Source organism: Gymnogyps californianus, chromosome 4 (assembly GCF_018139145.2).
Source record: "Gymnogyps californianus isolate 813 chromosome 4, ASM1813914v2, whole genome shotgun sequence".
Classification (NCBI taxonomy): Eukaryota; Metazoa; Chordata; class Aves; order Accipitriformes; family Cathartidae; genus Gymnogyps; species Gymnogyps californianus.
The window spans coordinates 2,921,514-2,935,197 of NC_059474.1; the positions used below are offsets into that span (position 1 = coordinate 2,921,514).

The following is a 13,684-nucleotide window of genomic DNA, read 5'->3' on the forward strand; positions in this document are numbered from 1 at the left end:
GAAGCTTTTTTGGCAACTGTCAAAACTAGCTCTGCAGCACACGGTGAGGTTATGAAAAGCTGGTATTTCGCATGTGTCTGGAAATTGGTTGCCTTCCAAGTAATCAAGTCCGGTCCACCTGATTTATTCTCTGGATCAGGATGTGAAGCAAGTAGAAAAAAAACCAAGAAGGGGGAAAAAAAGAGGGAAAGTAAGGGAGATGTGAATACCAGCGTGGAAAGCTATGATGTGTGGTGGCAAAATGTGTCTGCTCAGCTCTGATCTGGTCTTCCTTTTGAATTGGAATGGATAGGGATATCATTCACTGTGATATCCTAGTTTTGGTGTCCAGCGTGGGTGGGAGAAGATGTGCAAGATAAGACAACTCCAAAGCTAACAGCAAAATTTGGAAAGAATTTGAAAATTGCCATTAGAAATGGAGGTGGACTTGCAAGCCCTGGAGACAGGCTGTGGGGACAGGTGAGTAAGCGAGGTGAGGCATGGCCGTGTGGCATGGCCCGAAGTTCCTCCTGTGGGTCTTCCAGAGCTGTCCCTCCACGCGTCCTCGGCAGGACCAGACCACTGCTGCTCTGCTGCTCTCCAAGAGCGCGTCTGCACTTTCTCCTTCCCTGACTTTGCTTCTATTAAAAAAAAAAAAAAGAAAAAAATTCTGTTTTGCTGATTTTTTTTTTTTAACATGGCCTAACAAAACTCCAGATAATGACAAACAAGTGAGCAAGACTTCTGGCACAAGCAAATGAGATTTAATCTGTCAGCCCGTGGGCGGATGGAGCAGGATAGTGTTGGCTGTATTCTCTTAAGGTGGCTCCTTCCATCCCTGGAGCTGCTTAAAATAAAGCAGATGGGAACACAGAATTATCCTCAATGCTGAAATACAGTGCTGCATCCAGAAGGTGTTGCTTTTTGTGGAGTCTCTGATCTGACACACTATATCCACACCAGTCACTCGAGCACCGACTGGAAAGCGATTGCCCAGACACTTAAAGTGTCGATGCTGGAGCCAGTGAACCCGCTCCCCAGAGACGTTTGAGCTTGGTTTAGGGGGTTGAGAGGGTTGAAATGTAGGAAGGAGGCCAGCTGGACTTGAGGCCAAAGAACAAGCCCTGGTTAGTTTGCTGATAGATACAACCACAGTGCACAGACAGACCCAGGAAACACAGAAACACCTCACTTGACGTGGTTTGCACAAGGCTGTTTGGTGTGAGAGCTTCTAGCCCATGCTGGGGTCTAGCCAAGAGTTCATTTAAGGGACCTGGACCAAAATCAAGGAGCTGTTTAAGTCAACCCATGAGCCAGGAGGTGGCAGTGGCTGCTCTTCTCCAGGTTCTGTTGAATTTTTTTGCTTCCCTCAGATCCAGACTGTGTTGGGTAGATGAAGATCCAGCTTGGTTCACACCAAAGACCTGTTGTATTAAAGCAATGGGTGACACCAGGGTGGGAGGACGGATGTTTGTCCTCTCCCTACAGGCAAAGGAAAAGTTGGGAGAGGTTAAGTGACTTCCCCAGTGCCACACAGATAAGCAGTGGGAGAAATAGGGATGAACAGAGATCTCCCAACTCCATCCATGACAGGACCCTGAAAGGGGCTGGCTCTATCCATCAGCGAAGGGGCAGAAATAGCTGTGATGTCTTTTAACATGCTCCAGCACTCCCCCATGCTCTGCCCTGAGGCTTGGCTGTTGAAGGTGATGCCATGGTGAACGTTGGGACGTGCAAGATACGGTCCGAGCACCACGCGGTGACTGTCTGATCCCATGCAGAAGGCTGCTCCATCCCCAAGGAATACGTGGGGGGAGGAAAATGCATCCAGGGAGCAGGGACAGTCAGAGACCTGCAAGTGACCCTGAGGAGCAAGGGGGACCTTGGGCTTACCCAGGGTCCAGAAGAAGGACAAGCTGCTGCAGGGATGCTGCCTAGGACAGGACTGGCTTTGACACCAGGCTGAGGCTGGGGGTGAAACCCCTTCTGAGAAGGCAGAAAACAGGGGTGACGGCAACAAGTGTAGGACCACCAGCAGCCCCAAGGGAGCAGGAGGAAGGTGGAGGCCACAACCACAGAGCCTCGGGCTTTGGCTGGCCGCAGGCAGGCTCCATGGAGGACTTTGGCAGGAAAACGGCCAGTTTGGCCAGCAGAGACCAAGCCTTAACCAGGGACTGCGCGGGTGCTAACCAGCCAGGAGCACACAGGCTCTCGCAGCATCCTTTCACCCTTTATCAACCCTATTTTGCACATGAGGAAACTGAGGCACGGAGAGTTGAGACTGACTTCAGGCAAGCAGCAGCCGTCCGAGTTAGATGAGCCCCTTCTCTTATGCCTCTCAGCCTTCCTGCTTGCGTCCTTTAAAAATCTGGGGGTAGATTTAGAAAGGTTTTTAGGCACCTACAGATGAAAATAGGGTCCCACGGGCATTCTTATGCCTAATGGTGATTAAGCACCTTTTCAGCATCTGCCCTTCTATGTCCTGTCCTTGTGTTTCAGAAGGAGCAAGGAGGAGCAACCGGCTTCCCTTTCCCTTTCTCTTGCCTTTCACTGCTCTGTGCTTGGTCGGTGGGAGTCTGTACAGCTCCTAGGACCAGGGAGGAGACACTGCAAGACCTGCTGCAGGATGGAGATCATCAAACTGCTGCCTTGAGACCAGTTCAGTGGCTTCAAAAGGCAATGACCACAGGATGGCAGCAAAATCCGTCTCTGGGGAAGTCTCCCAAACCAGTTTTCCCAGTCCTTCTTGGCTGGGTACCACTGATGGCACCAGCAGACATAGGTACGGCGGCTGGCAGTGCCACAGCAAGGTGAGTGCGGAACCCAACCCAAGGCTGCAAAGGGACAGGGCTGAGGGGAGGTAAAATGGCCTTCTGATACTCGCCCGGCTGGGAATATGAGTCTGCTCTCAGCTCCACTGCTCAGGGTTATTTTTGCTTTTCTGTTGAAAGGCAAATCCTAAAAAAACCCCAATATAACTGCAAAAACACACCAGGATATTTCCATTTCTTTTTGGCTGAATCCCCCAGGATCAGATGTTTCCTGGGGATGGGGAAGAAGACGAATGGGAGGGCTGAAATATAAAAATGTTTGCAAAAGCCAGCGTTTTTTTTTTTTTTTTGCAAACACAAATATATACAAAGATGGCAGGGCGCGAGGTGAAGCTGTAAGATTTAGCTGCGGTGAGGCTGCAGCTTTCCGAGGGTGTCTCCCTCCAAGCGCTAACCTCTGCGGATGGGAGGAGAGCAGAAGACGACCACATCACACGCGGGGCAGGGAGAACAGGCTGTTCTGCTGAGAGATGCGGAGATCTCTGGCTAATGAGTTGGCCTCGTTTCCAGAAGGACTGCCAGGATGAAATGGGGTCTCTCCTCCACTTATTCATTTGAATTGGCTGGTTAAAACCTCTCCGTCTGTGTCATTTCTGTGATGAAAAAAAGTGAAACGGGAAGAAAAGGAATGCACTTCCATTTATCTCTCAGTAGGAATTTTGGCTGAATCCCATTAAAACCAAGGTAAATCAGGGCTTTTTATTAGGGCTTTCTAAACCAACATCTACCTGGTATCTTTTCCCTTGCTTCTCTCATTTCTAGAGCAGATAAAAATTGCAGAAGGAAGGAAAAGAAAAATAAAGGTGTGAGGTTTGTTTCTTTTTTTAAAAGTGGGACATTTGGGGAATATATATTTTTTTTTAAATAAAGTAAAACTTTCCTGATTGACTTTTTTCTCCCCCCTTTTTAACCCGCATAAACGTACTGACTCCACAGAGCTGTAATTGCTGAGTGCTTTATTTGATTCAGGGCATCTCCCAGAAATAGGGCGAGGCAAAGAGCCCTCCTTGAAGAGCTCCTGATCTGCTTTCAAACATAATGGAGACATGGGTGTCCAGAAAGGCAACGGGCATGAAAAGGAGGCAGATGCACGCTCATTACCTGCAATGAATAAATCCTACAGAGAGACAAGAAGCCTTTGCATGGGCCTCTCAGCAAAACCCATCCAGCAGCCCAGCATCTTGGACGAAGAGCAGAGCAAGCCCCAGGCTCCAAAGCAGAGATTCTCCACCCAACATCCACCTGGTCACTCCAGAAGATGATCTGTACCTGGCCACTCTGCTCAGCATCAGTTTGGGTTTAAACTTCCTTCCTGAGCTAATGCGTTCTGCTTTTCAAGGACCACATGGCTTTCCAAACTCTGATGCATCAACTCTGATGCATTGAAAGACGTCTCCAGAGTTTCACCGTGGCAATACCGATATGTTCTTCTCCAAGTTCTGCACAGCCAAGAACAAGTTTTAAACCAATCTGATGAGAACTGAAATGGAACAAAATGGAGCGAACAACGTGCTACGTTGTTGAAAGAAAATGAGGGAAGGTGAAAGCTGTTTGAAGTCTCCCTTGCATCAACACGTCCTTGGCTCCAGCAAAACTGCCTTTCCCAGAAGGAACAGTTCGGTCACCTCTGGTGATATTGTCTCCTCTGCGTACCATTTTCTGACCATTTCTGACTCTGCACTCTGCAGGGGACACTTCAGCCTCTACGGGGTTTTTTTTCCTATATCATCACCATAGGGCAACAGGGAAGCTATCATTACAGGCTGCAGGAGAGATTAGTAGTTTGGTAACCAGCAGTGGGGATTTAAAGACTGTTCTGAGCCCAAAGATCAACAGATCTGCGTTTCCGTGTTTCCTCCACCCTTTGCCTCCAGCTCAGAACAGGACCAAAGCTCCCTCTTCCTCCTTCCATCCATAGCAATTATTTAGCACCTCAGATCCATGTATCTGAGAGCACCCACGGAGGCGACACTTTCTCCCCACCCATCACAATTTCCAGAATGGAATGGTTTCAATATAATCGTCTTTACCAGAAGATTCAGCTTGAAAGCCACCCCACTGAGAGAGGATGGCTTCGCTGTATCACTTTGAGGGGTCAGCGCGCATACAAATCAAATTCCTGCATCTCCAATGTAAAGAGATCTCTTAGGACTGTAGGGTTAGGATTGAAGAGTTTAATAAGGGGAAAGAATTAAGCCTGCAATCACTTGGACTGATTTAAATTAGGTTTTTTTTCCTCTCGCTTTGATTAAAATAAGCCGATTTTCCTTTCCACCTGTGTTTCTTATGCAGGCAGAATTTCCATTAACTTCAGTCGATGCTTTTTTTAACTTCTTGAAGCTAAAACTTCATGGCATCCCTTCATCTGGTTGCCAGGAGTTTCCTTAGCACATTACCACTCTTGTGATATTAATTATAATATCTCCCTGCTTTATACACCAGTCACTTCTGTTATTAAATGGACCTCCTGTGTGCCTTTCTTCTATCTTATTAAAGAACACTGACCTTCGTTATTCATTACAGAATTATAATGAATATTCATTACAGAATAGTGATGATATTGGGCTTACAGTGTCCCTAGGAAGATTTAGGTCAGACATAAAGGAAACCCTTATTGTGACAGGGACAGTGATGAACTGGAAGAGTCTGGGGGTGGGAGAGGGCACGTGTCCCATCACTGGTGGCTTTCAAGCGCACAGCTAAATATCAGGGGTGCAGCAGGTAGAGCTGATGCTGATTTGGGGCAAATAGGTGGGATCCTAGACAGCCCTTGTACTTTTGCACACTTTTTATGGAAGGAGGAGTATTGGAAATCTTCCAAGCAACTTCTATCAGTAGCCATCCAATAAAAGGAACAGCACAATGTTTAACAGCGTAATTTTCAAGCTCAGAACTAATCATACAGTGATTAAATCAAAGAGAAGGCAATGTAACCTGGGCAGTCATCACTGGCCATCGATTTGCTCTTCCAGCCCCGCGTTAATGGCACAAAAGACACTATCTGTCCCCGCCACCATCGCCCTGATGTATTCATTAATCTCCATGCAATCCTCCAGCAGCTACACTGAGCTCAGCTTCTCCCTTTGCACCCAGGTTAGAGCTGGAATAACACCCAGCAATGGGATGGGAAGACTGAGGAGCAGGCTATGCTCTTGGGCATGGAGAAGGCTATGGGAGCCCCTGGGGCTCTGGCTGGGACGGCCACTTCCCTGCCTCCCATAGGTATCGACACCGTCCTCTTGACTTACAGCAGGCATTCCTTTAAATGGATTCAAAAGCAAAGATGCAAACCCAGGGAGGAAAGGTCCACTGAAGGCACTAAAGCAACCTCAGTCAGGAGAGTCCTAAGCTGCTGATTCCTAAACGCAGAAGAAAGATCTGCTGTTTCTTTTTCTCAAGGCATCTGGTTTTGGCCACCGTTAGAGGAAGGAGCTGTTGGCAAGAAAGGCAACACAGGCCAAATACGAGCTCTCGCACGGGTCTGACCTCAAGAGGGTTTGCAGTAGGAGCCCTCATTTGAGCTTCAACCGCACGATACGGTACTGACCTCCATCATGGGGGCCTCCCTCTCTCCCTGTCTGATCCAGCTGCCGTGAGTCAACCTCATTTGGGAACAAAGCTGGGAGGGGATAAAATCAAATGTGTTTTCTTCTTGTGTTTCCACTGAAAAAAATGAGTTTCGCATGGTTCCACTTCCAAGTGGTAAAATAAATGGTTGCTTGGTTTTGAAAAGTCTGGTAAAATGGAAGCAAACTCCCAGGACTAATATTCTGCATGAAAAAAAAGAAAAAAAAACCCAACAAAAAAACCAAACAGCCTCTGAAGTTGAAATATTGCCTTGAAATAAATGAGTAGTGCAGGAGTCTGAAAGCAAAATGAGCCCTGGATTCTGTGCCTTATTCTCAGAGAGCTTATTTTAACCACCAACCTGTCCAGGCAGTCCTCACCGCATCAAAGGATACTCAGAAACCATCGTTGCAGTGGAACATCCCCAACAAGTCTCTGTGCTCCCACCAGCAACGATGCATCCCTTCCCAAGGAGCATGGAGGGGAGAGTCGGATATGAACTGGGCAGCTTGAGCCCCTCTTATTTTAGACGGGAGCAAGGAAACTCAGAAGCTGTGACCTGAGCTTCTGCGGGAGCCCAGAGCCCCTCTCCCCGCCAACCAGGCTGTTCCTGCCCGCATCCCACCCCAGCCCCAACAGGACTTGCAGGGTGGGGAGCCGGGAGCCTGGCTGTCGGACAGATTCTTCCCGGGAGCGATATGAACCTGGGCAGGTACTCTCCCTATAAATACAAGAAGGGGGGTGTCTGCACCAGATTTTTTTCTTTTTTTAACAAAGCCGCGACAATTGTCTCTTGCTAAGGGTCTGATACCAGCCACGCTGACCATCTCTGACGTGCTCTGATAACACAGATCAGAGCAGGATCTCTACACCCGAACTGCTTAGCTGCTGGATCCCAAATGACAAAGGGGTCCTGCCGCTCTGTGTGAGGCATTTCTGTGCATGCCCAGAGGCAGATCTGACAGCCCTGAGGGACTAGGAAATCAAGATGAGGGGTCTGATGAGCTTCAGTGCCTGCTGGGTGGGATGGGTAGGGGTAGAGGAAGGAGAAGCGTGGACCATAGTTAAGATACAGACCTCTGCATTTCAGTCATGGGCTCTTTTTAATACCTTTTTTTCCCAGAGTTTGCTCAGAATGACTCCCCTCTTTCACCTTCACACACACATGGACTCACGCACCTCCCTATCCCATCAGGCCAGACTTTTCATTAACCATCTCCAGCACCAAGTGACCAGCTACAGCAGTGTCGTGGTTTAACCCCAGGCAGCAGCTAAGCACCACGCAGCCGCTCGCTCACTGCCCCCCCACCCCTGGGATGGGGGAGAGAATCAGGAAAAAAAAACTCGTGAGTTGAGATAAAGACAGTTTAATAGGACAGAAAGGAATGAAAAACAATGCTAATGATAATAATAATAATATGACAATAGCAATACTAAAAGAATTAAACTATACAAAGCAAGTGGTGCACAATGCAATTGCTCACCACTCGTTGACCGATGCCCAGTTAGTTCCCGAGCCGCGATCCCCCCTCCCAGTTAACTCCCCCCAGTTTATATACTGGGCATGATGTCATATGGTATGGAATAGCTCTTTGGCCAGTTTGGGTCAGCTGTCCTGATGGTGTCCCCTCCCAGCTTCTTGTGCCCCTCCAGCCTTCTTGCTGGCTGGGCACAAGAAGCTGAAAAATCCTTGACTCAGTATAAACGCTACTTAGCAACAACTGAAAACATCAGTGTGTTATCAACATTATTTTCCTACTAAATCCAAAACACAGCACTATACCAGCTACTAGGAAGAAAATTAACTCTGTCCTAGCCGAAACCAGGACAAGCAGGACAGTCCTCCCAGTGCTCAATACAAGCTTTGAGCTAACTTCAGTTCTCAAGCACTCCCTCCAACCCCACCACTTCTTGCAGGGCTTTTCACCTGCACGCCTTTCTAATTACACATGCAACATTTTCAGCTGCAGCACAGCTCCCTGCCTAATCTCCACCCTCCCTGGCCCTTCTGAGTGAGATAAGAGCAGCTGCACAGGCAGCAAAGCAAACAAAGCTAGTGGAGCTGTAGCCTGCAAACCTTGGTGGGGAGCGGGGAACGGCCCCACGGAGAGAGGTGATAGCAACTCTGCCACCACCGAGATGTGGTACAGATGCAGATGTGGTAGATTCAAGAAGCTAAGGCAAGGAGGAAGAAGCTAGGAAAGCAGCTGGGAAGGCTATGGGAGCCCCTCTTCAGGCATCAGTTATGGTATGTAACTCTATTTCCATTTTCATTTATCTTTTGGCATTTACCAGCACAACAGGCAACATCATTGTGCTCTTTGCCTTTGTGCTGGATGGCATTACTGATAAAGTCCTTCAGCCCTTAGACAGGATCATTGTCAACATGGCCCTGGTGAACCTCTTGCTCTGTTGCTACAAAGAGGTCCCAGCAGTCCTCTCCTTTGCCAGCACCAGTGTTTTTGGTGAGAGGGGGTACCGCATCGTCCTCTACACGTATCACATGCTGAGGCTGATCAGCATCTGGTCTGTGGAGAATCTAAGTTTCCTCCACTTGATAAAGATCCACAGACCTAACCATCCCTGGTCCAAGTTCATCTACAGGCACCAAGGGCAGTATGTGAACAGCATCCTTGCTGGCTGCTGGATCTTCAGCATCGTCTTCCAATTGCCCTACCTTCAGTACAACACAACAGCAGAGAGCATAAGTAATGAAACCATTGCATGCTTGGCTACCAGCACTCGCTTAAGTTCTCCAGGGAGTTTCACCATGAAGTTCACCACCTACGCATCCATCACCCTGGATCTCATCTTCATCATCCTTGTGATAGTCCTGAATGGATTCATCATTGACCTCCTCTGGAGGCAAAGGAGAAAGACAAGGGCTGCCTCCACCACAGGGAGCACCTGGAACAAGCACACGGCTCAGGCGACCAAAATCTTGCTCTCGCTGCTCTCCGTTTACGTTGTCTGCTGGCTCTCCAACAACATCACCTGGATTGCTCTTGTTTCAGGACTCCTTAAGCACAACTTTGAGAACAGCATCCTCAGAGGTTGCTACGGAGTGCTGTCCTGCATCGATTACTCATCCAGTTCCTATGTCATCGTGTTTGGCTACAAGAAAGTCAGACAATACCTCACTGAAGCCTGCTGGTGCCTGAGATGTGAGAAGCCTACCATTGTCCAGAGCACGGAGGTGTAACCTCTCAAAATCCTTTGTGGGTTCTTCAACTTTCCAGACAGAAAAGCATGCCCTCTATGCGGGATTTCCTCAGGCATTTAAGATAAAGCCCTGCCAGCTTTCCGGAACCATCTCTTGGATCGTGCTTAAAATTCAGGGAGTTCCCATCGATCTTCTTCTTGTACCCTGTGATATAACATTGTGGGGAATCATCAACCAGATGAGGGAACTAATCAGAAAAAAGATCCAGTAGACATCAAACAATGGATTCGCCCCAGAGATGTGTCGCAGAAAATATCCCAGAGAAAGCTTATTTCAAAAGGCGCAGCAGCAGGTAAACATTTACCTTCAGCCAGACAAAAGCAAATGGAAATACTCTCATTGCCAGTCAGCGACAGCCCATAATAAACAAGAGATCAAGTATATATAGTCCCTAAGGACTTGTTACTTTTGAAAACTATAAGAGGGAAAGTAGGCATTCTTCAGTATTGTCACTGGCAGGCAAGCGTTTCCTTTTCCACAATAGCTCATTGAGAGAAAACAAGTAACAAAAAGTCCTCTGAAAGCGCAGGCATTGCACGAATGCGGGCAGCCAGCAGAACTGTTAGAGTCTACGAAAAATTACTGCAAGATTATGTTTTCGGAATTTGTGATTTTACGAAGATGAAAATATGACCAGGCAAATGGTGCTATGCTTTTGAAGTTTATGGCTTCCAGCACCAAACATTCATTTCTCAACAAAACAGAAATCATGAAGTCACAATGCCAGGGATTCTCGTGTCAGATCAATCTGTGTATAATACAGCTGAGAAAATAAAGGAAAATGTAACTCCAAACACTTATGTATCTTTCCCTCCTAGCCCCAAGAGCAGGGGTCTGGGAATAAAAGAAGGAAAATTTCCTGTGTGCCATTCTATCTTTAAAAAAAATTTTGTTTCCGTTATTATTTGGATTTGACGGATGTGATTATGCATAATGTTAGCTGACATGCTGAAAGAAGGTGCTTCCCTTCCTTTCTAGTGCTGCCTAAAAACCTCCTTTTGCTTTTGTGCTCCCCCTCTAAAATGGCAATACCTGCAACGCAGCTCCTGGGGCTTTGGGGGTCTCTTCTTGTCCACACAAACCTGCCAAATATTTGTATGTAGGCATCTTTTGCCATTTTGGGGTATATACCTCTGGGGTAACAACCTGCCTGCCATCCAGAGAGGGTGCTAAGTGCCTGGGGCATTTTAACAGATGCTCAACAAGGGATGGGCTATGCAGAAATCTAGCCCAGGAGCTACCTAGCCTTGTACACTGCTTTTTTCCCTAATCATTTAGTTGCAACTGGCAGGTGAAATCCAGTGAATTCCTCTGATGGGGTTACTGGTTTTGCATCTCCCTCCAGGGGATCCAGGTCAGTTTCTTTTCCTTTAGGCTCTGCAGCCCAGAGCAAAGATCGTTTCTGAGCATCTTGACCTCTGTTGGAGATAGATTCCTGCAGAAAGAGATCCCTGCGAAAGTGCTTTTCTGACTGCTTTTGAGGGACAAATGTTGCCTGGGTTTCCCTGTCCTTTTTTTTTTTTTTTTAGAGGCTCCGGGCTTTCATGATTCAATGCACACTGCACATGTAAAATACACAGAGGCAGCAAAAGACTCCTGGTAGCCCCTGGCAAAGGCCATGTATCAGTTCTGACCTCTTCCCACCTACCCGGGGGATGCAAGCTGCCTTCCCTGGCTGTCCCTGCAGCCCAGGGCGCTGCATCAACCCCAACCACTCGCCTCTACAACCCACTGGGGGTTTACACCACCACCAGCGACTCACAGCCTTCCAGAGGCTTTTAGAAATCTTCCTGATGTTTGAAAGTTGACCCTGCAAGGAAGGCAGACAGTGCAATATTTCAGCGAAAAGGGGAGAAAAGAATTGATTCTTCCTCTGGAGCCTTCCATACAGCTTTCAAAATGACCCCTGGAAACCTGCTGTGTTGGCCATCGAAGCAAGGTACTAGATTACATGTGCCTTGAGACTAATCCAGCCTGACAGTGCTCACAATCCTACGTTCCCCCATTTATCCACAGATGAGGTACAACAGAGACAACTGCTCTGTTCCTTTTCCTGCACTGCGCAATTAACACTAGCTAGGAGCACCACTTGTTGGAGAGAGACGGCAATTCAGTCGAGACACGTAACAGAGGCGATGAATGCAGTACCAGCAAGGACTGGTAACTCCCGATCCTGCTAGACACCTACTAAGTGCTTTGATTTTAAGGATTTTTTTAAATTTATTTTTAAATAAAGATACTCTGTCTTCTCCTGCTCTCCCCCAACTTCCTCCAGCAACATAATCTATTTGGATTAGCTCCAGGGAGATGAAAGTAGCCTTGCTGCTCTCAGAGTTATCTGTGAACTCCATGCCGTTCGAGTAGAAAAGCAAATATTCCACGTTGCTGATGAAGCTTGCTTAGCTCTTGGCCAGCCATCAGCAAGGAGCTGCTGGAATGGCGTAGTGTTATTTCAAAGCCAGATAAGGAGACTGCGCGTGCTGCATTCAAACTGGTCTCTTCTTATATATGCAATTCCTTCTGTTTTATTTTGCGGTCATTTGCAGAATTGCATAAAAATTTAGGCTGGAAGGTACCTCGTCCAGCTGAGTGTTGAATACCTCCAAGGAAAGCAATGTCCCCTCTTCTCTGGGCTTGTGGTCCAGCATTTCACCATCCTCACGGCGTAAACATTGTTCCTTGAATCTCATTGGAATTTCCCTTGCTGCAGCTTACACCCGTTGCCTCTCGTCCTTTCGTTGCACACCTCTGAGAGGAGTCAGGCTCTCCCTTCTCTATAATCTTAATTACGTAGCTGAAAAGAGCAATTAGATCTTACTCAGCCTTCCCTTCTCCAGGCTACACCAAGCCAGCTCCCTCAGCCTCTCCTCTTGTGTCATGTGCTCCAGCCTCCTGACCACGTTCATTAGGATGTTCATATGGTGCTATGCGCAAGGCAAGACCTCATCTGGCCAAGTCGTTCAAATTCAAGACAGAAAGACAGACAGACACATGAAGAAGTGCAGAGAAGTCTGGCATCGCTAGGGTAGGGAGCAAGAGGACCTGGGCTTGTTCAGCCTCACTGAAGCAGTCTGAAAGGGAGATGAACTCAGGCAGACAAACAGTCCACTCTTGGGTTACACCAGTATTTTCTAATGCTGTTGTTCCACAGACACGTCTTTTGGTGATAAAAAGGTTATCAGAAGCCAGGATTGGTTCCCTGGCGCATTCCACCACGTGCTCATGAGCACAGAGGGAAGGCACAAGCCAAAGGGATGCTGAGAAAGGCAGGAAGAAGCCTTCAGAGGAAGGGAGGCTTTGTCCCAGAGACAACGTCTGGGAGAACCACAATTTAGTCTCTAGCCAAGATGTCACGGTTTAACCCCAGCCAGCAACTAGGCACCACGCAGCCGCTCCCCCCTCCCAGTGGGATGGGGAGGAGGATCGGGAAAAAAAAAGTAAAACTTGTGGGTTGAGATAAGAGCAGTTTAATAACTGAAGTAAAATAAAATATACTACTAATATAGTAATAATAATAATTGTAATAAAAAGAAATATCACCAAAAAAAGAGAGAAAAATAAAACCCAAGAAAAGACAAGTGATGCACAATGCAATTGCTCACCACCGACTGATGCCCGAGCAGCGATCCGCCCCTCCTGGCCAACTCCCCCCAGTTTATATACTGGGCATGACGTTCCATGGTATGGAATACCCCTTTGGCTAGTTCGGGTCAGCTGCCCCGGCCGTGCTCCCTCCCAGCTCCTTGCACACCTGCTTGCTGGCAGAGCACGGGAAACTGAAAAGTCCTTGGCTTAAGATAAGCGCTACTTAGCAACAACTAAACCATCAGCGTGTTATCAACAGTATTCTCACACTAAATGCAAAACGCAGCACTGTACCAGCTACTAGGAAGAAAATTAACTCTGTCTCAGCCGAAACCAGGACACGAGACAAAGTAAAAATGCTTTCTTCTGCGTTGCATCCAGAAAGAGAAATCCAGGCTATGACTCAACCTTTGGCTCATGCCAAAACCAAGATGTTAAATGGTGAGCAACAGTCCCATTAAGTGGAGTTTGCAATCCAGCTAAGCGCACTTGATTTAAG

The 13,684-nt window shown here is 47.6% G+C and overlaps 1 protein-coding gene across 1 annotated transcript; it reads left to right on the plus strand.

The window, feature by feature from the left end:
- Positions 1–8,763: 8,763 nt before the first annotated feature.
- On the plus strand, positions 8,764–9,579 carry LOC127015501 (vomeronasal type-1 receptor 92-like). Its single transcript, XM_050895479.1, has one exon. The coding sequence runs from the start codon at positions 8,764–8,766 to the stop codon at positions 9,577–9,579; it is 816 nt and encodes a 271-aa protein (XP_050751436.1).
- Positions 9,580–13,684: the final 4,105 nt, after the last annotated feature.